The 27,192-nt window shown below is 33.1% G+C and overlaps 2 protein-coding genes and 1 long non-coding RNA gene across 5 annotated transcripts; 1 reads left to right on the top strand and 2 right to left on the bottom strand.

Moving 5' to 3' along the window:
- Nucleotides 1–13,012: 13,012 nt before the first annotated feature.
- Nucleotides 13,013–18,614, bottom strand: LOC126967265 (uncharacterized). Of its 2 annotated transcripts, XR_007729946.1 has the most exons (6): nucleotides 18,251–18,614; nucleotides 17,649–18,097; nucleotides 16,475–16,732; nucleotides 16,316–16,376; nucleotides 13,331–13,703; nucleotides 13,013–13,248 (listed from the first exon to the last, which is right to left on the bottom strand). It is a non-coding gene; the product is annotated as an uncharacterized LOC126967265 (long non-coding RNA). The 2 variants fall into 2 exon arrangements; XR_007729947.1 differs by lacking the exon at nucleotides 13,331–13,703 and having other exon boundaries at nucleotides 18,251–18,612.
- A 3,416-nt stretch (nucleotides 18,615–22,030) lies between these two features.
- LOC126967200 (major facilitator superfamily domain-containing protein 9-like) lies at nucleotides 22,031–26,635 on the top strand. 2 transcript variants are annotated; one of them, XM_050811687.1, is made up of 6 exons: nucleotides 22,031–22,456; nucleotides 22,622–22,692; nucleotides 22,810–22,941; nucleotides 23,426–23,555; nucleotides 25,024–25,242; nucleotides 25,865–26,635. In XM_050811687.1, the coding sequence occupies exons 2-6, from the start codon at nucleotides 22,651–22,653 to the stop codon at nucleotides 26,566–26,568; spliced, it is 1,227 nt and encodes a 408-aa protein (XP_050667644.1). In that variant the 5' UTR covers nucleotides 22,031–22,456; nucleotides 22,622–22,650; the 3' UTR covers nucleotides 26,569–26,635. The 2 variants fall into 2 exon arrangements, with proteins under 2 accessions (XP_050667644.1, XP_050667643.1); XM_050811686.1 differs by having other exon boundaries at nucleotides 22,031–22,452.
- Nucleotides 26,626–27,069, bottom strand: LOC126967252 (protein PET100 homolog, mitochondrial). The gene has a single exon (XM_050811744.1). It carries the CDS (start codon nucleotides 26,930–26,932, stop codon nucleotides 26,717–26,719), a length of 216 nt encoding a protein of 71 aa, XP_050667701.1. The 5' UTR covers nucleotides 26,933–27,069; the 3' UTR covers nucleotides 26,626–26,716.
- Nucleotides 27,070–27,192: the final 123 nt, after the last annotated feature.

Consider the following 27,192-nt stretch of genomic DNA (forward strand, 5'->3'; position numbering starts at 1 on the left):
ATGGTAATTGATACTGCCGATTACAATGCAGTGCCACTCAGGATTCTTGGAAAAACCCCAAAATTCTGAGCGGCACTACAATTGCGCTTGTCATCTTGAGTCTGATTTGCCCAGTAGTTTCACTAGCTACGGCGCCCTTCAGACCGAAACACATTAATGTTTACACATGCATACTGCTTCATGACAGAAATAGGCGCCGTTGTTGCACCCATAATCTAGCCGGCATCCTGTGCAAAGGAGGCTCCCACTGGTGAGGTTACTGTGTTAGCATTAAAAATCATCACATTTCCATATCAGTGCACGACACATCTGACGTCTGATGAATGAATTAGTTAAAAGGATGGTCTAGCAAAATATTAATATTTATATCAATTGCCCTTCATATAAGTTGCTTTATAAATAACAGACTGTCCCAGCCTAAGCAGAACGTGCCAATTACATCTGAAAGGAACTTAGGATCAAGATATAAATTGTTATACAAATAGCAATAACCATGCTCAGAAGATATTTTCATCAGTATTTATCTAATTGGAGCTTATTATTAATCCTTAATAATAACAATATAATATTATCATCCTTTATTCAGTTTGTAGAATTTACATAATATATATTTACATACTATCTTTAACTAAGTTTCACTATCTTTTTTTATGGAAAAGGAGGACAAACGAGCGTACGGGTCACCTGGTGTTAAGTGATCACCGCCGTCCATATTCCCTTGCAACACCAGAGGAATAACAGGAGCGTTGCTGGCCTTTAAGGAAGGTGAACGTGCTTTTTTTGAAGGTACCCATGTTGTATCGTCCCGGAAATACCGCACAAGGAAGTTCATTCCACAGCTTTGTAGTACGTGGCAGAAAGCTCCTTGAAAACCGCACTGTGGAGGACACACCCGCCACACATGCAGATGGTCGGGATGATATCCTAACTTGTGGTGTGTCGCGCGAAGGTGGAAGGTGCTCTATTTATGACGCCCAGTTTCTTCGTAGCCAATCTGGCTTTGCTCTCCAGATGACCGCGGAATAGGCAATCGCTCGATATTTCGAGACCCGTATTCTATATAGTATTCCGATACTAGGCGAGGCTGTAAGGGAAGTGTTATCGAAGAGTGAAATATGGGTTTTTTTAAGTCTTCTGGGGATTAAATTGGACAAGGTTCAACCCCATTCCGCGACCTTCTCGAAAGAGGACTCGATAGAAGACACAAGTTTCTCGCGGCACTGGTCGACGATTTCCCTAGAGAGATCTATCTTCTTGTCTATCGACAAAGGACTCTTCCAACTTCTTCCACCCTTTTCTATATTTAGCTATCCTAGACCATGTCTTGCCTACTATCGTCCTTAGTTCGTCTGACTATCTCCTGTATATCCCCAATTTTCAGTTTTAGATTTCTGATCAAGTCTGTGATATATTTGATCTATTTGTCTAGACCCCGAAGGGTGTCTCCCGTCCAGCGACATTAAAGTTTTCTTATAGCGAGAGTGACATTAGTTATTTTTGTTTTCTCTCTTAAATCTATGTTTCGAACGTTATGTGTTTTATTCATATTCAACATACTCCTCTCCATGGCAAGTCTCTAGTTTTTAATGTTTTGCGTATTAATCCTTATTTTTTACTCAATGGTTGAAATCAAATAATATTTTATCAACTACAAACAAAAAAAAACAATTTATGTTATGAACCAAAGAAAAACTTAGTTTTCAAAATGTTTGTATGGTTAATAGTTTCGATGACAACTAAAAAATAACATGTTATAATTGAAATCCGATTATTTTCGGTTTCAGTAGCTTTCCAATGAAGTGATGTTGAATAAAATCTTATTTAAACAGAATTAAACACAGGAAGTCATAAATTTCATTCATTTTTATTATTAATACGTGCGTACAATGTGTTTCATATTTCACATATCAACACAGATTTTGAGTATTTTTTTATATGGCAACTATTTCCAGATTCTTAACGTAGCAAATCTTTCAATATAATACAATTCATGACTTAATTTCAATAATTATTCATGCTTTACATTAAGGTGCAAAATAATCGACTTTCCAAAAAAAGTCTAAATTTTCAGCCATTTATGTTCTATTAATAGAATTAATCAAGGTTAATTTTTATTTTTTTAAATGGATCCCAGTTGGTAAAAGTCTCGTGTTATCTTTTCCAGTTCTTCCTCTAATTTCAACAATGCCAATGGACCGCCTTTTGTAGTGTCTTCCTTCACTTATTTTTTGCTTACATCCTATGTATAATATGGTCGTTCTTAATTTAAATTTTGATATACAACAAAAATAAAAATTTTCATTTCTACTATAAAATAAAGTTCTGTTATTCAAATGAAGCATTAAAATTTATATTGTTTAGCATAAAGCTCTCAAACACCTGTCACTTTAATCTCGATGTTTTATGTTCGAATCCTGAATTTTATCTAAGAATTATTTTGTAATTTTAATACTAAAGTATATTTTAAGAATATCTATCATTTACATGGATGATCCATGGATTTTATCTCCATTGGAGGTGTGGAAAAAATACTAATTTATTTTCTTTAGTTTGGATAAAGTTTTCCGTTGCTTACTAAAGTACTTTTATCACTGTAGATCCATAGAGCACATCCTAGAGTCTTTTTACATTTAAGATGGGAAGGATCCTAACGGAGTTCGAGTTAGTTATAAAAATAATATAATAAGTCCATGAATTAGGGCCTCAACGAAGTATTAAAGCAATATTCTCACACTTCGGTATAATGCGTTTATTGTCTTCGGTGGCTTCACAGTTGAATCAGTTCAAACTTGATTCATAGGATAAATCATTTAGACTAGGTGCTTTGTAATGACCAGAGAGAAAATTTGTGAGGGTTCTAAACAATTTCCGTAATGTATTAACTGAGTTCTTCTGAATTTGCCTAGCATTACTGTACTGCTACCCTGGAAGGATGTTAGCTTAGTTTTGGCCTGTTAATTGGGTCCAAGTATGGTCCTTCATAGATTTCCTGATTCTTTATGAGTGTATGGATCAAAGATTCCCCAGCACGAAACGAAATAACGTTAGCAGATATTAAAGCAAATTGTTATTTCATACTTTACTATTTTCTCATAGATTATCTCTAAATAGTAATTTTACAGCTATTTTTACAATCTATATCTTCAAAAATCAAATACTTGTACTATACACTAAAATTATGGTACTATCCCTAAATCACTACACTAAAATTAATATTTTTTCTATCATGCCCATTATAACATTTTATCTTTCTCCAATCAGGTTTTAGTTAGAACCGCAGGATTTTTCGTGCTGAAAATATATTCAGTTCACGAAAAAGTTAGTTCAATACTCATATGACAACGACTATACTTTGGCTTTAATCCAAAGTATAACATGAACGGTTTCAGTTTTATACAGTCCAGTTCCTCTCTTGTGACAGTTGTCGTTTCTGCATCTAATGTTGATAATACCATTTCTACTGCTATTCATAGTTTCTTTATAAAGACATATTTAATTACAATCTTAGATACACATGCGTTGTAAAATATGTATACAATACTACTAATAATATAAATGTGAATGTAAGTTTGTTTGTTACGCTTGTACGCCGCTACTGAACCAATTTTGATGAAATTTGGTACATCGATAGACTAGAGCTTGGGAAAGGACATAGGCTACATTTAATCTCGGAAAAATCCGTCGCTTCCGTGGGATTTTTGAAAAACTTAAATTCACGTGCCAATGGCTATAACTGTACCAATAGTAGGTTTAGTTTGCCATAGCAAACTTCCACGAAATAAGATTCTTATGCATGTAATATGTTGGGAACGGGAGCGAAAACGGGAACTGGAACTCGAAAGGACATGAAATAATCTTAAATTCCAAACTTGCTTATTATTTTTTATAAACCATTTATCCAGGCGGACGAAGTCGCAGGCATCAGCTAGTAAAGATATATTGTAAATATATCATGAAATGAATAGAAACAAATATTTTCAAGGAAAAATCTACCTTGTAAAGATCCGTCTGATTACGTCTATTTAAGTTAGTTGAGCTGTTTTCTTGAGTTCTAAGATTCTCTGAGCCTGAATAGACTCATTTGCTGGAGTTATTATCATTAGTAATATTCAAGTAAGTAACACACATGAGAAAGATACTTTGTATTCATCATGTAGAAAAATATTATTAGATCAAGCGTTTCGTCTAACTTCAAAGTTTAAACTTAATAGATAGGCTTACATCATGTAAAAGTATGCTGCTTAAAAAGGCATTTATTTTCTCAAAATTGATTCCTTTAGAATTCTTTTTGATGTCATTTCTAATAACTACTAGATATTACTACCGCTTCGGAAACATATGGCGCTCTGAGAGAGAAGAAGCGGCGCAAGAAACTCTCCCAGCATTCTTTTTTTGCGCTCTTTTCAAAAATATACAATTTAAAAATCTACAATATTGTACAGTCATTTCTATCGCTATAAAATAATCACAATCTAATCCCAGGCTGTCCGATCATTTAGATATTCAGCAGTGAAGTAATAGGATTCACGACAGAGCCATTTTTTTAAAGAACATTTAAATTTATTTATAGATAATGCCTGAACAGTGGCTGGGACTTTGTTATAGAATTGTATACATTTACCCTTACTTACATAATTACATACTTATAATGTTAAAATCCTTAAAGTATTTGCTGAGTATGAAATCAAGTATGACTTTTATCAACATAAGATCTCCATCAGTTTTATAAATTTTTCAACAATAACTATTGTGTAGTGTAAAAGGTAAGTCTATAAAATGATCGCACATAAATAGTCGCTTTAAAATTTTCTCAGTCCAATTTGTAGTATAGGTTGTATATTAGAATTGATTTATTGTTAAATTAATATTATAGTTAGTAGGTATTCGAATTATAAGTCCGTGAGATCGATTGTAATAAATTCGTTAACATAATTCAAAATGTTAAACTAAGTTGGCGGCTGCAATTTATTTACACAAAACATTATTTAGACAAAAAATAGTTACATGTGTTTTGTCATGATTTTCGTGGATGTTGAAACAAATAAGTACGCAATAAAAATTCAATATGGCGGTTACAAAAAATTATCATCTTTTTCGTCACGTGTGTCGTTTTAATGGTTTTCGAAGGTGCTGAAATAGATAGTGCTACCAAAATATAAATCCAAGATGGCGGCTGCATGAAATTGAAAATTTTTGCGTCATGGGTGTCGTTTTTATTGTTTTTGAGATTGCTCAAACTGATAGTGTAAATGTAAATTATCAACTTTTTCATCATGTCTGTTGTTATCATGATTCCTGAAGCCGATAATGCCGGACTTTTGAAATAAAATTGTGTGGTCACCTTCTTCCGAGTTGTCAAAAATGAACGCGAGATTGAACTTTTTGTTTATTTTTTATTTTATTCAAATCAAATCAAATCAAAATATTTTATTGCAAGTCACATTTTACAGTAGGATGGTTGGTACATTAATAGGTAGACAATATGTGACGCCCTGCAAGGGCACAGCAACGTTATACATAAAAAAAAAAGAAGTCATATACATTTTTTACATTCTTATACTATATTGTAACTAATTCTCACACTTGTTATTAAAAAATTCGGGTAAATCGTAGAAGCATTTTGAAACTAAAAAAATTTTAAGATGTCTTTTAAATAGAGAAGGCTTCTCTTTATTTTAATTCTCGTTTGGGATGTGATTATAAATTTTTATTGCCATGTGGTGAGGGCTCGATGACACTAATGACATACTTGTTTGGGGAATTTTTAATTTGTTTAAATTTCTATTATTTCGCTTGTTATTTGGTAGTGTTGAGTATAAGTCCGAATGTTTTGTAACAAATTTACATGCTTCTAGGATGTAAATTGAAGTAAGGGTTAAAATTTTGTGTTTAATAAAATATGGTCTACATGAATCCATCTGCTGAATATTTTCTAAAATTCTGATACATTTTTTCTGTTGAATAAATATATCTTTTATTTCACTACAGTTTCCCCATATTAATATTCCATATGATAATCTAGAAAGTGCATATGCATAATAAGCAGCAATGGCAGATTTGAAATCTGTTACGCGTTTTAGTTGGTAAAGAGCATAAGTAAAAGATGACATTTTGCTTTTTAATTTCTGTAGATATGGCTTCCATGTCAAGTGTGAGTCTAAATCAATTCCCAGTAGTGTAGCTGTGTCAACTGTTTCAAGTTGTTCATTCTCATACAAACCATCACCTTTTCTGATGAAAATGACTAAGAGAATATTTTGTTATATATTTATTTATTAGGCACTTCAACAGAATACATATTAATACATTTACATATAAACATAACATAATTTACAATTCTAATATGCACACCTATAAAAGAAATGCACAGCATTGACTAATAATAATTTAAAGTAGGTGTTTTAAAATTATGTTATTATTAGTATTTTGTTATCTGTTTCAGACGTTCGCAATGGCTTCGTTTTAAGGTCACATCCACCATCTTTGATATCATAATGGGTGTCATATTTGTAATTGAGACTCCTGAAAATCTCGAAAATGATACCCATATTGATTTTATTGAAAATCTCACATCCGCCATCTTGGATCTCGAAATGGGCATGACACCCAATTCGTTATTACCACTCCCGAAAACCTAGACTTGTGCGTGGGATGACTGTAAGGAAGAGTTTCTTAATATGTACTGTGGTAGAAATGAAACTTCAACGGACAAAGTTTAAAAAAGAAGTTTGCCGTCATCATGTAGGTAGACTATAATATTACATTAGACACTGTATAGCAATCGTACATATTACTATACATAAAAATCTTAGGCTTTTTACTTTTTTACGCTCCGGAATGCCCCGGAACTTCGTTCCAAAAATAAAGTCAAATTGAGAACCTCCTCCTTTGTTAAAGTCAGTTAGAAAAATAACTAACTAACTCTAATTTAGCTTCAAATAAGATCGATCCATCGTCATCTCTCATCGTCTGTTCAATGCTCTTGGTGTGGATTGTGTGTTTGATAGTTGTCACTTAATTTGCAGTGAAGAACGTTTTGGTCCTCTAAAATGTCTCCGCAAAGCCGTTAATAACACAAAGGGACTGTCTGAACTGGCTAAGACATTGAATTGCGGGAAACACCCATGTCAACTGATTACTTCCATTGTTTGGAGCACTATTCGATTGAGATGAACAAGTGGATTTTATTAGGGACTGTGTTCACGCTGTTTATGAGCACATAAAGTATAAAATATCTCAAATGGTGACATACTTCTGCTATGCGGAGTGCGGTGGGTATATAATATAATCCTTTTGTGTAAAACCAGAAAATAAAGGAAGATACAAATATTAACAGTTTAAACTTAATATTTTGAAATATTTCGTCATTTAACTATATGACAACATTTAACTACAAGCGATAGAAATGACTGTACAATATTGTATATTTTTATTGAAAAGAGCGCAAAAAAAAAGAAAGCTGGGAGAGTTTCTTCCGCCGCTTCTTCTCTCTCAGAGCGCCATTTGTTTCCGAAGCGGTAGTAGTATCTAGTAGTATAAGAAATGACACCAAAAAGAATTCAAAAGGAATCAATTTTGAGAAAATAAATGCCTTTTATGCCTTTTTATGCCTTTATGGTGGTAGGTGGGTTTTATACTATAACGCGAAAAAAAGCGACCTGTCGACAACAGCTTCCAAGGAACAGTGACGACAGCAGGTTCTGCAATTTTCTACAGGTCTTCTTTAGATCGTACTACTCCGTACAGTGGTACTGGAGTGAGATTGCCGCTAGGCTGAAATGACATTATGTATTAATAAGGTAATGTAATGCCTTGTTTATTTATTTAATGGTAATTACAATATAACATTAATAATAATAATGCTAAGTTACAAAGGTCTTACCTATTACTAAATGCATTACCTTTTAAAATGAAGACCGCATGCAAAAAATGTGTGGAATACCTAGTTATATAAAACTAAAATAAATACTAAAATAAAATAAATTAATTCAAAACAACCAAAGAAATGCTGAAAAGACATACTGAACAAATCAAGAATACTTATTAATTATTTACCTATTTATTATATATATATTTTATTACATTTTTGCGAAACCTTGGCAACGAATCTCTGGAGAGGTCTAAGGATTCGTAATCGTTTGTAATTTTGCATAATCGCGACACATGTGAATTGATGCTCAAAATAGTTCTACGAAAAGGTCTTTCAAATAAGTTCACAGGTTTACGTGGGCTACTTGCCTAGGTTACACAGATACAAGAAAGAGTTGTCATAAACGCTGTCAATACTTTCGTATAAGAAAAGTAAATCCAATGTCCATGTCCCTTCGGTCTTCCCAGTTTGTAGGTATATTAAAATATTATGTAAGTCTTTCAGTGTATGTTGCGAGTGATCTTGATTTTGTAAGAATGCTAAGTGGCAAAAGAAAACGCTTCTGGAATCTTTCGATTCTGAGTACAAGCGTAGTTTGATCTCCAGACGGTACTGCCGTCCTCTGAAATACTGACAACAAGACTTTTATAAAAGATCACCCTCGTACGACAGTTCCTAAAAAAACATTGCTAAACACCATTAACTATTGCGAATTACAAATCCCAGCGGCTCTGCTAACAATAGAGTCTAAGTGCGGTATAAATGCAAGTTGGCTATCAAGTATAACTCCTAAATCCTTAATAGTATATACTGTACTGAGAGGCATATTATCTAAATAGTATTTAGTTGTAATATTAGCTTTGCATATTGAAAACGTTATATGAAAGCATTTATTTTTATTCAGTATCATACCATTAAGTTCGGACTATCTAAACAACCTATTTAACTAACCAGTTTATTTAAATATCACCGCAATTGGATCTCGAAATCTCGACCGATTGCCAATTCCGCGGTCATCTGGAAGACATGAAGGAAATTAAATTTACTTCGAAGAAGTTGGGCTTCATAAATAAAGCATGGCAATACTTCAAACCAGCCTACATTCTAGCGCTCTACAGAAAGTATTCCTGTCATCTCTGGTCTGGCGCACCCCAGTTCCAACCATTGACCGCGTGCAACGTTGAGCTACTCCAATTATAGGTGTTTCAGCGCTCTGTGAACTGCTAAATTACTTGGTGTTGCGTAGAGAGATCGCTTCTATCTCTTATCACGGGGAGTGTTGCGAAGAGCTATTTGAAGTAATTTCTGCTGTCTAATTTCACCTTCGCACGACAAGCCAAAAGTTGCGTTAACATCACTACCATCTGGATGTGTGGCATTTCTCCATAGTGTGGTTTTCAAGAAACTTTTTTCTACTAAAAGGCCAGCAATGCTCCTGTGATTCCTGTTGTGTTGCAAGAGAATGTGGGCAGAGGTGATCACTTAACATCAGGTAACATTTTTGCTCGTTTGTCTTCTATAAATAAAAAAATATGAATATCAAAACGGAAAACACATTGCTGCGTGGCGGCAAAGATCGAACCAGGGCCTTATGACTCAACGGTTCTAATAAATACTAAAATCGTTTTTCGAAGTCTAAGTAATAAAATAAAAAGAAATTAAACCACATTACGAAAGAAGATGTCGTGACAATGATTGAGAATGGAATGCTGCAATGGTTTGAACACGTGGAACGAATGAGTGAAGAAGGAATGACTTATCAAATATATAAGGCGAATGTGTGTGGGCAAGTCGGTCGCGGAAGACTTCGAAGAACATTCGTGGACAAAAAGGAAAGGTCCGAAGCACCCAGACCCGGCGAGCATGTGTCAAAAGAGTAATGAATGTAGCGTAAGCGCGTGAGGATTGTTAGGGTAGAAGCAAGTGGCATTCTGTTGATGGCGTGAGTGTGTGTGTGGGTGCAAAGCTCAAAGCTTCCAGTATGAAAAAAATCCTTAAAATATATTTATATTTTGATGAATAATATCATATTTTATAAAATATATAAACCCTCTAAACAGTTTAAGTCTAAACAAAAAGAGGAAATTCAATACAGACATTTTCAAGCTATGTTTCTCACAGCTGTGGTCTCAATACGGCTGTTTGATGTCATTTTCCGAGAGAAATGATTGTCTTCAAATACAATTCCAACCACTGTTATTTATTAGCACTTTGTTTTAGCTGTAATTGTGGTAAAGTTGATCAATTTATGATTTTAATGTTCACAAATTTAGATGTTTCTTTTATTATTTTAGGACAATCTATTTATTTATAACTGACTTCAAAAAGGAAGAGGTTCTCGATTCGATCGGTATTTTTTTATGTATGTACTGACAAGCCAAATGTTATAACAAGTACTTACACTCGCCACGCGTGACTTTGAGCGGGAATGTTTCGTCGAACCAAACAACCCAAGTGTGCATGCACCGACTGAAACCTACAATAGGTAGCACATACAAATAATGGTATTTTATTAATATTAAAGGTATGAGATTTGCATAAGAGGAGGCATTAAATTAAATCTCTATAAAGTTATTTTATACTTTAGATTTTTTGAAGTCGGTTTTTTAAACGTAGTTTTTTTATTGGGGTTTATACTTTAATGCATTTAAACAACAAACAATGTGAAAAAATATCGCACAAACATACTCATAAATTGCTGCTGAAGTTAAACTGTGAATAAACCGCAGCGGGTTCGAAAAACTTTTAACTGTCAATAACAAACTTTTGTTTGTGAGAGTATTATTGATAGCAGAACTATGTAGTTAAACTTTCAGCTTTGTGTTAATAATTTTGGATGTATTCCGTAATTCGATTTCAATCTGAATCAATTTATTTTTCGTATTAAAACTTACAAAAGGTTCTGTTCATAATTTTAAATATTGACAAAAAACATTGGATAATAAATTAGCTGATATTTAAGCGTGATTTAAAAATTCGTTTGCCAAAGAAGGTTCACTTTGAAGTGAAGTCAGAACAGATATGTAGGTACTGCAGGCATTCTTTTTCTAACTTAACACATTATAATATTAGTAGTAGTTAGTATTATTTGTAACACAAAAATTTGATATAAGAGTATTATTTATATAGTCTCGTTGTATTGCAGTTACAGACAGACGGGCACTTTTATTACTTTAATTGTTAATGGTTGACATTGGCCCTCAGCCGCTTTTGTAGTGCAAAATGCGAAAACGTGGCAAGACACTCATTGCCACTCTTTTTATTACTCTAGCTACGTATTTTACTTTATTGTTAACTTTTATTCAGGGCATACTATTAAAGAAAACAAACTAAAATTTCACCTGTAATATTTATTTATTAATTACAGAAAATGGAATTTTTGGAAACAACTTTTACAATGTTTGAAGATAATAGAAAATATTTTAATGTGCATTTGAAACTATAGGGAACTATTAAAAAACGATGAAACAGTAATCTAACACCGGTAACCACCAGTAACTATGCATTATTTCTATTAAGACCTACGAAATGAAATATGACATAAGTAAACCATTTATTTTTGACGATTCGTTCGAGCCATATTTAAAATGTTGCAATTCACTCAAATTCAAAACAACCCGAATCAGTACTAGTGAAATAGGTGGATTGATAATGCGAGGTAGTAGATATATTTATGCAACGATGTTTCCATATGAGGCGTAGCAGAGGGATAGCCTGCCGGGAACAAACGTCCGTAACATTAAAAAAACGTAAGATTTTTAGAGTTTATTGGATAGTCTACGTGAGGACCGTTATTTTAATATTTTAAACAACATTTCATTGAATGTTTTTCTTGGAAATATGTTTTTTAATTTTTGAAATTAATTTATTTGAAATATTGTTTTTTAAACTTTGTCCGTTGAAGTTTCGCTTCTACCAGTCTTAATAAACATCATCCAACGAACATAATATTGTCTAGACATCGTTTTCGAGATTTTCGTGAGCGTGAATTATGAATATGACATCTATTTCTAGATCCAAGAGCGGATGTAACTTTTTTTTTATCTAAGTCAGATCTGCAATCAGTCGCAGGACTTTAAGCGGATGAGTTGGGTGAGTATGACGTTTAGACGAAGAGACCAGTGTCTCATCTGCCTTCCTATAAGACATCCTTCCTTTTCAGCTCTGGGACGGATTAGGAGATCATTAGCCAGGGTATTTGGGTGAACCAAGAGCCGATCAGCGTAATTCCTTTTGAATTTATCAATTTCCGACTGAACAATGGGAACGCCAAGATATTGATGGATCTTGTCATTTCTTGAAAACCATGGGGCACTTGTGATGGTACGCTGGATGTTGTTTTGCACACGATGAATGATCATGGTTTTACTGGCAGAGCCCCACAGTGGAATTCCGTAGGTCCATATGGGGTTCAATACAGCATTGAAGATAAGAAGTTTATTGTCAGTAGACAGGACAGAGTTTCTACCGATGAGCCAGTGAAGGTTTCGGAACCTATGATTAATTTCATCCCGTTTCTTCTTTATGTGAGAAATCCAGGTGAGTCTTCTATCTAAGTTAAAGCCTAGGTATTTCACTTTCTCAGAATCTGGTAGAACATCAGAGCCATGTTTTTGGGAGCGTCGATTTCGAATATACCAACAATTTGGCGATCCAAGATGGCGGATGTGACTTTTTCAATAAAAACAATATTAGTATCACTATCGGGATTTTCAGGATAGTTAATTCCATATATGACATAATGATACTTATATCAGCCTTATTCGTAACTAGATCCCCGCAGCTTCGCTCCTGACAAAGTTAGTTCTGGAAAAATTTGACAATATTCAATGTTCTTCTCGTGTTCAAATATAGGTCGTTACATGTATAAGCACAATTAAAATAATGTGTACAATTTAATAAAAACACAATATGAATAGTTTATGCATGGTCTTATAGCTCCTTTCAATACCTTACAGATACATTCACTCAAATCATCCTAATTATAAGCAATCTATTGCTACACGTAAACTGCGTATTGCATTGGTGGAACGCTGCACGAGACCCAAAATCACGCCGGTCTATACCATACCACGCGGATTAGAGAGCGCCGATACGCACATGTTTTAATTTAATTACAAACGTTACTAAATAAAACGAACATTTTAATATAAAATACATTTATTCTCTTAAAGGAGTAGACCCAAAAACCATTTCTGAAGCAGTTTCTGAAACGCTAGAACAATCTAGTAAATTTATATAAACTCTTGTTAGAAAATATTATCAAATCAGACGTTCCCCTTCCCAACCTTCTTCCAGTCTACTGTTGTTTTTATTTTCCTTTTTCAACATTTAATTTTCCTTGAAAGACGGTGTTGTGCTGCGTCTGGCAGCGTAACCTTAAAAGAAAACACATTTTTACTAGGATTACTTATACAGTAGTTAATACTTAAAGTACCTATCTAACTGAAGCAAACAAACCTTCTGATTATTATAGGGGAAATGTCCTCATTGCGGCGATCACAATCCTGAAGGATGTGTTTAGGAAACAAACCTCTGACTTGGGACCAGATAAGCTTGATCGGATTATACTGGCAGTAGTGTAGTGGTAGTCTTATAACGGTATGACGCTTTTCGTGGGCTGTATCCTCTAAGACATACAATGGAGTACTGTGGTTTGTGCAGACCAACAAGTATTAATGATTCATTTTTGAGCATAGTTTATAGTAGAGTAGCCATTTTCCTTCTTTTATTTGGTTTTGCAAGTTTTTTTGTCCTCGTCTTCAGTCAGTGCTGATATTATCCGGAAGATGGAGGAAATTATGAATATGTGGTTTTGATGGAAAGCACCAAACTGCAACAATTGATTGGATCGTGATATGATGTCGCTGACAACGATATAAAGTTGGAGGAATCTTTGAGCGCCCGGCCTTGCTAATGCTGCCTTGTCAAATAAGAAATTTCGGGAAACACACAATTTAAAAGCCTCAATACCTGCAGCGGCAAGTGAAGTTACCATTGTTATCACACATGTTCCAATAGAAAATTATAATGAACAAACATGAGGAATTAAAAAAAAAAACCGAATATGTGAAGATAGAGCCACCTAAAACTGTTTCTTTTACATTCTCAAGCCCCATATTATCTGATATTGTTGATTTAAACAGCTGGCGATTTGCGGTTTGTCCCTACATCCCACAAGTTAAGCAGTGCCTGTAGTGCATGAGGTATGGTCACATAGCAAAGTTCTGTAAGAACTCAGAACAGTTCTCTATTTGTCGTGAGTCACACAACATTAAAACTTGCACAACACCTACTAAAGATGCTTTATGCTGCCAATGCAGAAGTAATCACATGGCCATCTTACCTCAATGCCCAGTAAAAGTAGAAAAAATACAACAAAATAGAGAGAAAGTTGAGGATTTATATATGTTGCTGTATTGAAGGATAAGTCATTTCCACCCTTAAAACAAAATCCAACCGATTTATTAGCATCTTTACTTAACTCATATCTTATTAAAAATATGGTAGTTTTGACTTGAACAAAAATGATGAAATTTCTATTCGCTGCCAATGTATTAAAGGACACTTTATTTGACACTATACTAAAGATTAAAAACCCCTTAATTAATTCTATAGAGTATCTATATATAGTGCAATGGAATGCTAAGAGTTTACCTGCACATAAAAATCTATTTACACATTTTTTACATAACAATCAGATTCATGTAACATTGATATCTGAAACCTCGCTCAAAGACTAACATACATTTTAACATTAAAGGCTTTTGTATGATTAGATTCTGTTAGGACAACCATAATGGTTTAGCCATTTTAATTCAAAACAGTTTAATAAGTCAGATAATTATTTATCAAATCAAATCAAAATCAGTTTATTCACGTAGGTCATGGAAATGAAACTTATGAATGTCAAAAAAAAAAGTTCTTATTGAATCTACCACTACTTCGTAAAGGGTTGAGCTAATGAGAAGAAGTAGCAAGAAACTCATTGCCACTCTACAGATTTACTTTTAGTTACATCGATTTACAAATCATTTCAAATTACAATATAATATGTAAAATGATGCAACAGACACACTCTAGCGTCAGATAGTCAATGTCTTACACAAGTAAGTCAAAAAAGTAAATGTAAATTAATACAAAAGTTATTGAGTACAGTAGCTGCATCACACACACCATAAATAAATAAAGGTATTCTGTGAGCATTTTATAAGTGATTATAAATAAATAAATATTTATATCTCCATACATATATATACGATTATATGATTCTATTCAAAATATTGCAATAAGATTACTACTTATAAATGACCAGAGATTGGAACTTATGGACACTACGGTCTTCTTGGGTATCACGTTAGATAAAAAGCTTCAGTGGGGTCCACATATTACCCATGTAGCAGATAGACTCAGCTCTGTGGCATATGTAGTTAGAAAAATTAGAGAGTACACGAATGTTGCGACCGCTAGATTAGTGTACTTTAGTTATTTTCACAGCATCATGACGTACGGTATATTACTATGGGGTCATGCTGCTGACATTGATATAGTGTTTGCACTGCAAAAGAGAGCTGTTCGTGCTATATATCAGCTTGGTTATAGACAGTCTCTCAAAGAAAAATTTAAAGAAATAAATATTATGACTCTTCATTGTCAGTACATTTATGAAAATTTAATATATGTTCACAAAAATCGTCACCTTTTTGCTCTTAATAGTGATTTTCATTATTATAACACTAGAAATAAGGGATTGCTTTTAACTAATTCTAGTAGGCTTCATAAGATACATAATAGCTTTAAGGGTAAATGTATACACTTCTACAATAAAGTCCCAGCCACTGTTCAGGCATTATCTATAAATAAATTTAAATGTTTTATAAAAAAATCTAAATGATCGGACAGCCTTGGACTAGATTGTGATTATTTTATAGCGATAGAAATGATTGTACAATATTGTATATTTTTATTGAAAAGAGCGCAAAAAAAAGAATGCTGGGAGAGTTTCTTGCGCCCCTTCTTCTCTCTCAGAGCGCCATTTGTTTCCGAAGCGGTAGTAGTATCTAGTAGTATAAGAAATGACATGAAAAAGAATTCTAAAGGAATCAATTTTGAGAAAATAAATGCCTTTTATTAAAATATGGCAACATAATATAAGTTTCATTAGTGTCTTTATATATCCAGGGTAATAGTAACCCTATTTTCACAAAGTCAAAACTTGATAATTTAATCATTAGTCTGCCAGATCCAGTTCTGAATGCTGATACCTTTAATGGACAGCATACAGCCTGGGATTATGGTTCAACCGATGCACCTGGTCGTGATGTTCTTGAAACCATTAATGATAATAATCTGGTTTGCTTGAATGATGGTCAGATGACAACTGTTGTGTCTAGCACCTGGCAGAGGAATGCTTTGGGTTTTACTGTAATACAGTTAGTTACTTACAAAATTGAGATGTCTAAGATAATGTGGCAGATACCGTTTTATTCAGAACACAATTTTTTACCTAAAAATAAAATAATAATGAAAAAACTATAAAGATTAATTATAAAGTTCAAGAATAATGCTAAATTAAAAATATTATATATATTCAATGTTTAATACTTTCATTTTCTTTATTTTATCAGGTAGCACATGTTCATCATTTAATAAAAAACTAAGGGTTTCTGCCATTTATAAACAGCATCATGTAACATGACTACTAATGTGTGGTCGGCGAAGTCATTTATAGTTTCAAAATCATTTATTTCCACAAAACCATCAATTAAATCTTTATGTTTTTCATAAGTTACAGCTATTCCCTACTGCCACTTCTTCAAATAATACTGAGCAGTATTTTTTATTTTCCTGCCATAAGTCAACCTGAAATTAATGAAAGATTTATGTATTCTTTTGTATAATATTATTATGCATAATATCTGTACTAATAATAAAAATGCAAAAATAACTTTGTCCGTTACATTTTTCATGTACTCAACTACTAAACCAATTTTGGTAAAATTTGTAATGATGAGAGGTTGCACCTCAGGGAAGGACATATGCTTTTTTCTGTATTAACAAAAATTACGGGGTGAAAAGGGGGATCAAAGTTATTATGTAGTCCACTGATCTATTATAAACTAGATGCTATCAGAAGTTTTTTAAAACTCATTTACATACTATATACAACAAGAAAGGTAATTTAACAGACTATAAAAGTAAGAATATCTAATTTTAAAACTTTATCTGTGTAAAATACGACAAGCCGTCAAAATGAGATCAGCCGTAAAAAATTATCTGTAGCAGTCGATTTAAAAATTCTTTTTTGTAGTATCTATGATGTTTTAGTAACTATTCAATGACTAATTAGTAATTTTGAAGTATGTTTTGGTTATAAAAAATTACTACATTCATTAGTAATAATCGAAATGTAATCTGTAGGTAAATCTAAAAAATCATAAAAAATGCATGACAGCCCTACTTCAAACGAAATTTGTTTACATTACGCAGTATCTATTGTTTATGTAATCTAACAAAGCCCTAGCTTGTTTAATAATAAAAGCATTGACTATCTTTTTTATAAACAAGCTGAAACACTACAAAAGCAATAAATTTTATTGTGTAACCCGAGCCTGTTGACTTGGCTTCCGTAATGTGCAGCGGCATAAGACTGACCATCGCACCACGCATTTTGTGGCGGCTTCGCCACTAACGGGATAAGGGTTCAGCTAGCATAGGAAAGTAAAAAGAAATAATGATGCTCCCTATTTAGTAAAAAGTATGCACGACAACTTCTTACCTATTTTTTCACAACTTCACAGATATGGCTCTGAATGCCTTCAATATTAGGCTCTGCTATCATTTTATTTAATGTATCTTTTGATGACAAAATTAATATTTTCCGCTTAAATTTGTAGCATTTTGGGCTCTGCTACACTATAATGAAGTGACTGATATTAATTTTTCTTCATTCGTAAATTTTCTTCCGTTTAGTGTTTTTGCAGACTATTTGATGTGAATCCATATAATTTTTCTTGGGTTTACTTTATTGATTAGTTTTTGAAAAAATGTTTCTTTAGAAAATTTCAAGTCATGTTGCTCATAATTGTAATTGTAGTTGTTTGTGAGACTTTACAAATTCCTTGTACAGTCTTGCACAATTAGTGTGTTCTTTTGAACAATTGACTCGTTGTCTTGATGACTTTGGAGTTGAAGCACTCATAACAGCCCCAAGCAGAATTTTAGGTCCTGAAAAGTATAAACAAAAATTTTAAACAATTATGTTTGAATAATAAGGTGAAGCTGTTGTATGTTTCCTGTGAATAAAAGTAACAAAATAAATATTCAATAATAGAGAATATTCACGAATTTTTAAAGTTACTTTTGATATTGATTACTTACAGGGCTTGGGCATCACACATGTACCTTTAGGGACAGCACCTAAATTTCTTCTTCAATAAACAATGTGGGATAAGCTCTATCTAACGAGGTCTTAACTTTGTGGGTGTCCTATACCATCTCTCAGTGTTATTTTGACAACAAACGCTCACAATTAAATCTAACCATACTTTGAGTCTTTTCTCGTCACTTGGTAAACTAAATAAATTGACGTCCTTTTCGACTGCTTTCACAACTCACAATCAACATATTGTTCCCGTTTTCGGTTAAATTAAATTAAACTTATTTGCAAAATGAACAGACAATACACACCGACATGCAGATTGAAGTGGACAACACCAAAGAGAATTTAAATACTACGTTCACAACACTGAACCACAGACTAATATGATGCTTACACTTCTTCTTCTTGGCTTATTGGCCCTGGATGCTTACACTGAACAGTGAACACAACAATGAACCAAAGAGGATGTAAATACTACGTAAACAACAATTTTGTTTTAACATAAGACTCATCCTCTTTGTTGTAAGCTTAAATAGTTACCCCCTTATTCATAATAGTCTGCTAACTTAAAGCATTGCTAATTCTCACTCTGTCTTCTTCTATTGACCTAAGTCAGAATGAGAAAAAAAACTCCTAAGCGGCTGTTTTAAGTTAGTGGACCATTATGAATAAGGCAATGATATTATAGTATTAAAAGAGGTAGATATGTCACAAGCGCGCTGAAAATCAATCCCCTAAATTGAGTCAATTGGTTCCTTTGGTCGTAGTCACTCTCTCGATACGAAAACGGTACACACGCGTTTGTTGTTGACAGAATTGCTTACAATTTGATATAGGTACAACATTAAAATGCCGTCTTGTGTTAAAAAAAAATCATCATAGAATTACATACCACAGTTAAAAAATGGTGAATTATAACATTTTATTTGATTTCATTATTTATCTAACAAAATAAATATGTTGCCATGACAACTCCGATCGCTGCCAAGCCGATGATAGATTAAGGTACAGAAATGACAAAATATTGATGCTGTCTGTTGCGGGATTATTGAGGTAGAATATTTTAGGAAATGATGTAAAAAAGTCATTGTTGCAGTGAATGTGATAATAATCAATAAACAAGTGCGTATATAGGTAGCTAAACTAGCAAACTACTAAAACAAGTTTTAGGGTAGGTAGCGGATGTAGACAATGAGTGCTATTTGTTAACGTAGGAGGTTTCTCAGTATATCCCTTGCTAACTGCAGAAGAATCAATGGATCATTTTCTTCTTCTCCCATTACCTTATTGTAATAAACCCTCAACAAAAAGACATTAATAAATAATATGAGACACAAAAAATAATAATTGTAATCTTAAAAATTTTGGGAACCGTCGTTAGTAAAATTGTAAAAATGGGACCCTTACTGTAGATACCTTTCGGTTTTGTTTTGATGTCTGTATGTTTTTTTATAATTTTATATTTAAAAAATTAATATCATCAATGTGGCTATATATTACAATCAATATTAAATTATTTTTTTATAAAATCAATGACACATTATCTACCTAAATTCAATGCAGTTTTACTACTTTATAGCTTTTACTATATGAACTCATGAATGAATCGTAATTTAGGCATAAATCACGGTGTAGGGTAAAAAATCATACCTATCTGATGAATTAACTGTATTTTCTCTATACAAATACGAAGTAAATAGCAAATTAGAGTTATCTCTTTTTCGCTTGCGATAATTGCATTTACTATCTATTCTTTGACGCATAATTGCTATTGCAATGTTAAATTATTCATGTGTGCATTAGTGTATCATTTTCCGAATGTTGTCTACGTAACCTATCTATACTTTTAAATATCATTGGAATAAGGGGGTTAAAATTTTACAACAAAGACGATGTAAATACTACGTTATAATGGCAGCTGAACGCTGATGGCGAAGGGGTGGGTAAGGAACGAGAGGGGAAGTGTAACTGTCACTTCCAAATTCCAATAGTTGAACCACAAACAACTAGAAACTAGAGCCTAAAAAATGGTATATAGATTGCGGGCCGTATATTGTTCAAATCAAATCAAAATCATTTTTATCATATATGTCATGAAAATGATACATATCAATGTAAATTTTTTTTCGTATTGAATTTACCGCCACTTCGTAAAGGGTTGAGCTAATTAGAAGAAGTCGCAAGAAACTCATTGCCATTCTTTTAAATCGACATTAACACTTTCTTCGTTTTACAAATGATTTCCATTTGAATATTATATTATTATTTAAAGTGATGCAACATAAATGCTCAAACGTCAAATAGTCAATACCTTACAGGTGTAAGTCAAAAAAGTAAATGTAAATTAATACAAAACAAAAGTTAATGAATGCAGTAGCTGAATCATCCACACACACCGAAAATTAATAAAGGTATTTTGGAAGCATTATCTAAGCGATTATAAATCCGGTAACAGGATTACAACCACAACCACTAGTAGCGATTCCTCTGGTGTTGCAAGAGATTGTGGGTGGCGGTGATCGCTTAACACCAGGTGACCGTACGCTCGTTTGTCCTCCTATTCCATAAAAAAAACACTAGTAGCGCCTGTTCACGAGCACGAGGGAAAAGGATGACCCGTCCCATGTCGCCACCGCGGTGCCGCAAGCAGTGACATTTAAGCGAGCATGAGGAAGCCTGTCACGAAAACTCAACCAAATAACAATAAAGATCTTCATCTACCTATTAGGCAATACTCACCAAATAATACTTACAATTTGACAACTCTGCATAAATTTGTAATTAATATTATATAATTTATTATATATATATTATTTCATTTATTCATATATTATATTCATATATATTTAATTTATTCATATATATTTTTACTAACAGTTATTAAAAGCTCAAATCCTTTAGGGTAATCAAATCAAATCAAAATCACTTTATTCATGTTGGTCGTGATGTTGGTCAAGGAAATGATAATAATTATGATAGTTAAAAGTTTTCTTTTCTTTTTTTTTGTTTGGGGGTTGAGCTTTAAAATAAGAATTGAGAAGAAGTCGTGGCAAGAAATCCATTGCCACTCTTTTAAAATCAACATTTACAGCTTCATCTTTTTACAAAGCATTTCATTCAAATCATTACAAATGCTTTTCCTTAATAAATTAAGGATGTAACAAAAATACTCTAACGTCATATACTCAACGCCTTATACGAGTACGTCAAAAAAATAAATTTATGTAAATTAATAAGTAAATACAAGAGTTATTGAGTACAGATGCACCAATCCACACACAGCGTTAAATAAATAAAGGTATTTTGCGAGCATTGGCTAATATAAAAATCTAATAACTAGGACTAGTAAAAAAAGCAGGACTCCGCGCCGTGATATTAGCAAGTGAACTGTGAAGCACCTTTATGCTAGTGTGCGTGCGGTTACGGGGTATACCAGTTACACAATTTTTTCTCCCTTAAAAAATCATATATCTACAAATACTTTTATAGTACTGTTTATACACTTTTTCACAACGAACGACGGCATTTTTTAAATATTTTATTGCGACGCAAACTGATCTGTCACAGACGCTGGCAAATCTCATAATTGCGGCCGATCGGCTTGTATTAGTGTAATTGTACACATGGAGCTATGCATTTACATGTTTACCGGCTTGTTTTGGTGCCTCACTGGTATGTTAGGACACGGAGTCATTCTTTTTTTACGCGTCCGTGCCATGAAGCAGAGTTTCTGGTTACAGGATCATTCTGCCACCACAAGTAGCGCCCGTCCACGAGCATGACGCACGTTAGTGTTCTGTGATGACTGATGACGCAAGGGCCAGCATCGCCGCATTGCATCCCCGATCATATTTATGAGGAATTATTTGGAAGGGAACAACCCGTCCCACTTCGCCGCCTCAAGCAGTGACATTTAGAGCGCGTTAATTTTAACATTACTCTTATCTGTGGTCATACATTATAAATATTATTAGAAATATATTTTTAAATATGTGAATACTAATAATTTGTTTATACAGATGATTATTTAAATTTTTTACTTTCAAGTTTCAAGGTTCACCTACGGGCTATGAACAGAAGATTATACGTTAATCGTTATGACATAAGAGTTCTAACTCATAACCATGATATTATACCACGATAAGTTAGATTCCTAAAAATATATTCAGATTTTAGTTTATAATTAATAAAAAAGAAGTAGGTAAGTAAGTACTGATATCGTGTTAGATCCGTGACCTATTGTTACATTTTAAAATTGTGTAATTGAATTTGAATTGATGTATTTAATAACTTTAAAATCAACCAAATTTGTTTGAAATATCTGTATATTGATATTAAGTTATGTATTCATTTACTTTTACTATTTACAGTGGACTAGGACCAATAAAAAGCTGCAGAAATGAGTTTCACCATTCCTCTTATTCAATTTGTTGCATTTCTGGTAAGTATGCAGATAACATATTTATGTCTTAAATGTTTTAATTACACAGTAATATACTTTAACCTCATCACAAATTGTTCATTGCACATCAAACAAGTTGTTTTTGAATTGTTCTAGGATTTATTTGCTGTTGGTATGATTGTACCATTAATACCTAATCATGTTCGACAATTGGGTGGCAATCATATATATATTGGTCTTCTCGGATCAATATATTCTGGATTTCAATTAGGATCAGGTCCACTCATAGTAAGTATCAGCTCTGATTAAATGATTGAATCAATGATCAATTTATGACTTGCAAATTTAAGGTCAGCAATACATCTCTTAGCTGTTGCAAATGTCCATGGGCAGTGGCCTCACCACTTCTCATCACATGAACATCTTATCAGTTTTGTTTATCTTTTGGCCCCCTATTATAATAAAAAAATCTATAGAATAGAATTATAAATATTAGTACTTATAATCTGTGTTCATCCAGATTATGCAGTCATTTTTCATAATTGAATAACAAATATTACTCACATTTTATAAAAATATTTTCATAAAATGGATTTAAGTTTCCAAAATAATGTGTAGGATCAAGTTATTTTTGACTGGTAAAATTTTATTCGGTTGCTGATGACTGACAGTATGTGATTGAAATATTATTCAATTTAATTTTTTATATGTTATAAATTTAAGTTAGGTTAAAAGTTACAGCATTGATGAAATAAATTGTTATTTTTTTTAGGGAAGTTTGAGTGACATGAAGGGCTGCCGAAAAATATTGATTATCACACTCTTACTTTGCTCAATTTCTTATATTGCAATGGGTTTAACATCCTCCATCATAATGATTTTAATATTGAGAGCAATATTAGGTGAGCTTATTAGTCTCTTATTTAAACCACACTGCATACATCTCAGAAAGATTCAGATTATGTAGACAATTTACATTAAACATTGGGCACTCAGAAAGTTTTGAGAAACTAGTAAATCACCTCATATGGATAAAATAATTTTATTAAATCTTTTCAAAATACCAGCCTCTATACAAAGTGTCATGGGTACTAAACCAGTTGCAAAATTTTTTTCTAGTCTGCCTCAGATTTCTCTTCTATGACCTTCTTGAACACTGTTAGCTCTTCTTCCAGCGACAAAAGCTGGATCCCTTTCAGTTGATTTTTTACTTTAAGGAAGTCACACGATGCTAGATTAGGATTGTAAAGAGGGTAACCCATGAATTTCACCAGTGTGTTGTCTAGCTAGTTCCTTGTTTTGCGTGCTGAGTGCGGGGGCGCGTTGTTGTGGTGAAGCAATAGCCCGCAGAGCCCGGTCTTCAGTCGCCTGTCGCTCATGGCAGAAAAACGTCTGGCAGGCATTTTGTAGAATAACATTCGATATCGTAATAGATCTCGACACTTAATATCTTGTCACAGTGAAGAAACAAGCGATCAAAATTATACCTATGATTCTTGCAATATCGTGATTGGAGATGAAAAAATTGAACAGGTGAATGAGTTTGAGTATCTGGGTTCTAAATTTACAAGAGATGGAAAGTATGAGAGTGATATTGAAAGAAGAGTGAATGCAGGAAACATGGTGAATGGAGCTTTGCACTCCTTTATGAACAGTCAGGTGTCTAATAAGGCTCGCTTGGCTGTGCATGAGGGGGTGTTGGTTCCAACACTCATGTACGGAAGTGAAAGTTGGGTATGGCAGAAGAAACATGAAAGCAGAATAAATGCAGTTGAGATGAGAGTGTTGAGAAGTATGATAGGAGTTACACTGAGTGACAGGATAAGAAATAGTGAGATAAGAAAATGTTGTGGTCTGAAAGAAGATGCTGTGACAAAAATTGAGAAAGGTATGCTGAGATGGTTTGGACATGTCGAGAGAATGAATGAAGAACGATTGACGAAGAAAGTGTATAAGGCCAGGGTGAATGAAAGTGTTGGAAGGGGTAGACCTAGGCGGACATTTCAAGATCAAATCAGGGACGTCTTGAAAAAAGGCCAGGTCAAGAGTACCCTAAACCGGAGAGCATGTATGAAAGGAATAATGAAAGTGGACGAAGCGAAAGAAGTATGTAAGGATTGTAGCAAGTGGAAAGAAGTGGTCTCTGCCTACCCCTACGGGAAAGAGGCGTGATTTTATGTATGTATGTTGATGCATAAATCTTTTTTCGTAAAACTTTCTGAGGTTAATAATAAAGTGCCAAATTTTAAACAAAAATAATATTAAGTTTTTTTTGAAAGTGGATGCATGTGATAGTACTTACTAATTTTTAAGATTTCATTTCATAATTTTTATTATTTTATTCATTTATTTTACCTGTTTGAAATTCAGGTCTTTTGAAACAGACACAGTTATTGACAAAAGCTTTGGTCCCGGAATATGAAAATGATGAAAAAGTACAATCTGTAATATTTGGAAAAATGGCTGCTATTTCCGGGATGGGTATGACATTAGGGCCAATCACAGGTGGTCATATTGCCGAGGATTATCCTGAAAATGGATTTTTCTACATAGGAATGATTGTTTGTTTGTGTTTTCTATTGAATGCTGGTAAGTTATAATTGACAATTTCTTGAATAAAAATGTATGTATTTTGGTGAAAATATGAAATACATTTCATTTTTGATTAATGGTATTGCTTTTGTCCTAAGTCATTATTAGTTCACATTTGCACTGTTAGCCCTTGAAAGGTCTAATATGACTGTGTGGCATCAATTAACAAAACTAGATGTCTGACACTTTTCAAACAGCTCAGTCAAATTGTATGTAAATAATATACACATAAAATGTTATGTTTTAGCACACAAATAAAAATATATACCCCCTTATTCATAATAGTCTGCTAACTTAAAGCATTGCTAATTCTCACTCTGTCTTCTTCTATTGACCTAAGTCAGAATGAGAAAAAACACTCCTAAGCGGCTGTTTAAAGTTAGCGGACCATTATGAATAAGGGGGATAGTCTTGCAGCATAAGTTACATCTAGTATATTATTATAGCAATTACATCTATGAGTATAGGCTATACTGATTAATTTATTATGGTCCACTTGGCTAATGAATTGAATTTCCAACAATTATGTGTTGGAAATATATAATTCTTTTTATCATAATAATATAGTATGCTCACTTTTACTACAATTCTATGTGTAACATTACATGTTTTATTGTAGGTTGCATTTATTTTCTACCACAAGGCAAGATTCAGACGATGAAAAAGACTGAAAAGAAGAATCCCAATCAAAACTTTTTACAAGTTATTTATTCAAGCAGTCAACAATCAGTTCAAGAGCTATCAAAAGTTAAATGGTCACAATACTGGGACTTGTTTATGTTTAAGGCTCTTTTGGGTTTTGCTATGGGAGTTTATTATTCAAATTACGCATTATATTTGAAAACTCAATACGACTTGTCACCAAAGCACACTGGTTATGTAATATCTTTTCAAGGTATAATAGGTGCAATGTCAAGTTTATGTATGGGAATTATTAATAAACAATATCCATATGATAAAGACTTCAGTGTTAGGAATTATCATGTTTTCCTACTTCTTAGTATATCAGTAGCTGGACTTTGTTTATCTCACAACATATGGGTTTATAGTTTGTGGTTGGTACCACTTTCCATAGGTAATGCAGTGGGTCGTCTTGTGACTCTGGAAATGATTCTAAGAAAAGGTGATAAGGAACATAAGGGTACATTAATCGGGGCTTCCAACAGTGTTGCATCTTTGTCGGGAGTGCTTTCGCCCATGGCAGCTGGTCTTATTGGTGAATTTTTTGGTATTCAATTTGTTATATATGCTTCACTTTTCTCAAATGTTTTAGCTTTAATATTAAGCTATCGCTATAAAACTAGACATTCCAAAACTGACTAAGTAAAACACTCATTTTTATATTTGTTAATTTTGTACAAATTAAATGAAATAAAAGGATTTGTTAATACATTTGTCTATTATATATTAACCTAACAATTTAACATTATTTCAAGCTATTAAAATTAAACCTAGAAAGTTACACATCATTTCAATCCTCAAGTGACTGCATTTGCTTTTTCCTCATGTCCTGAATCAATTTTTGGATGGCTTCCTTATCAGCTTTATTTTCTGGTGGCATAATTTGTCGTTTTGTATCAGTAACCCATTGCTCAAAATATTGAGGTTGGTTAAAGTAGAAAAATAATGACACTGGAAATGTTGTATACAAAGCCATTCTTGCGACTTCTAACTTCCAGTTACCCATATTTTAATCATTAATATTGTTTTTCAACCTATAAATTAGTATTTTCCTAGGTTATTTATTTTAAAGTATTCTGATTTCTACTCTCAATCTTTCTATTTGCTTTATGAGTACAGAGTAATGACAGAAATTAGAATTGACAGATTACTGACTAGTTGTTGTTTTTAGTAATCGCTCGGGAGAGTAGGCAAGGGAACCAAGCCATAAAGGCTACTATTAACTAGGAATTGACAACATATTTAATTGGACAAGTCAAATTGTCA

The sequence above is a fragment of the Leptidea sinapis genome, chromosome 12 (genome assembly GCF_905404315.1).
Source record: "Leptidea sinapis chromosome 12, ilLepSina1.1, whole genome shotgun sequence".
In the NCBI taxonomy this organism is placed as follows: domain Eukaryota; kingdom Metazoa; phylum Arthropoda; class Insecta; order Lepidoptera; family Pieridae; genus Leptidea; species Leptidea sinapis.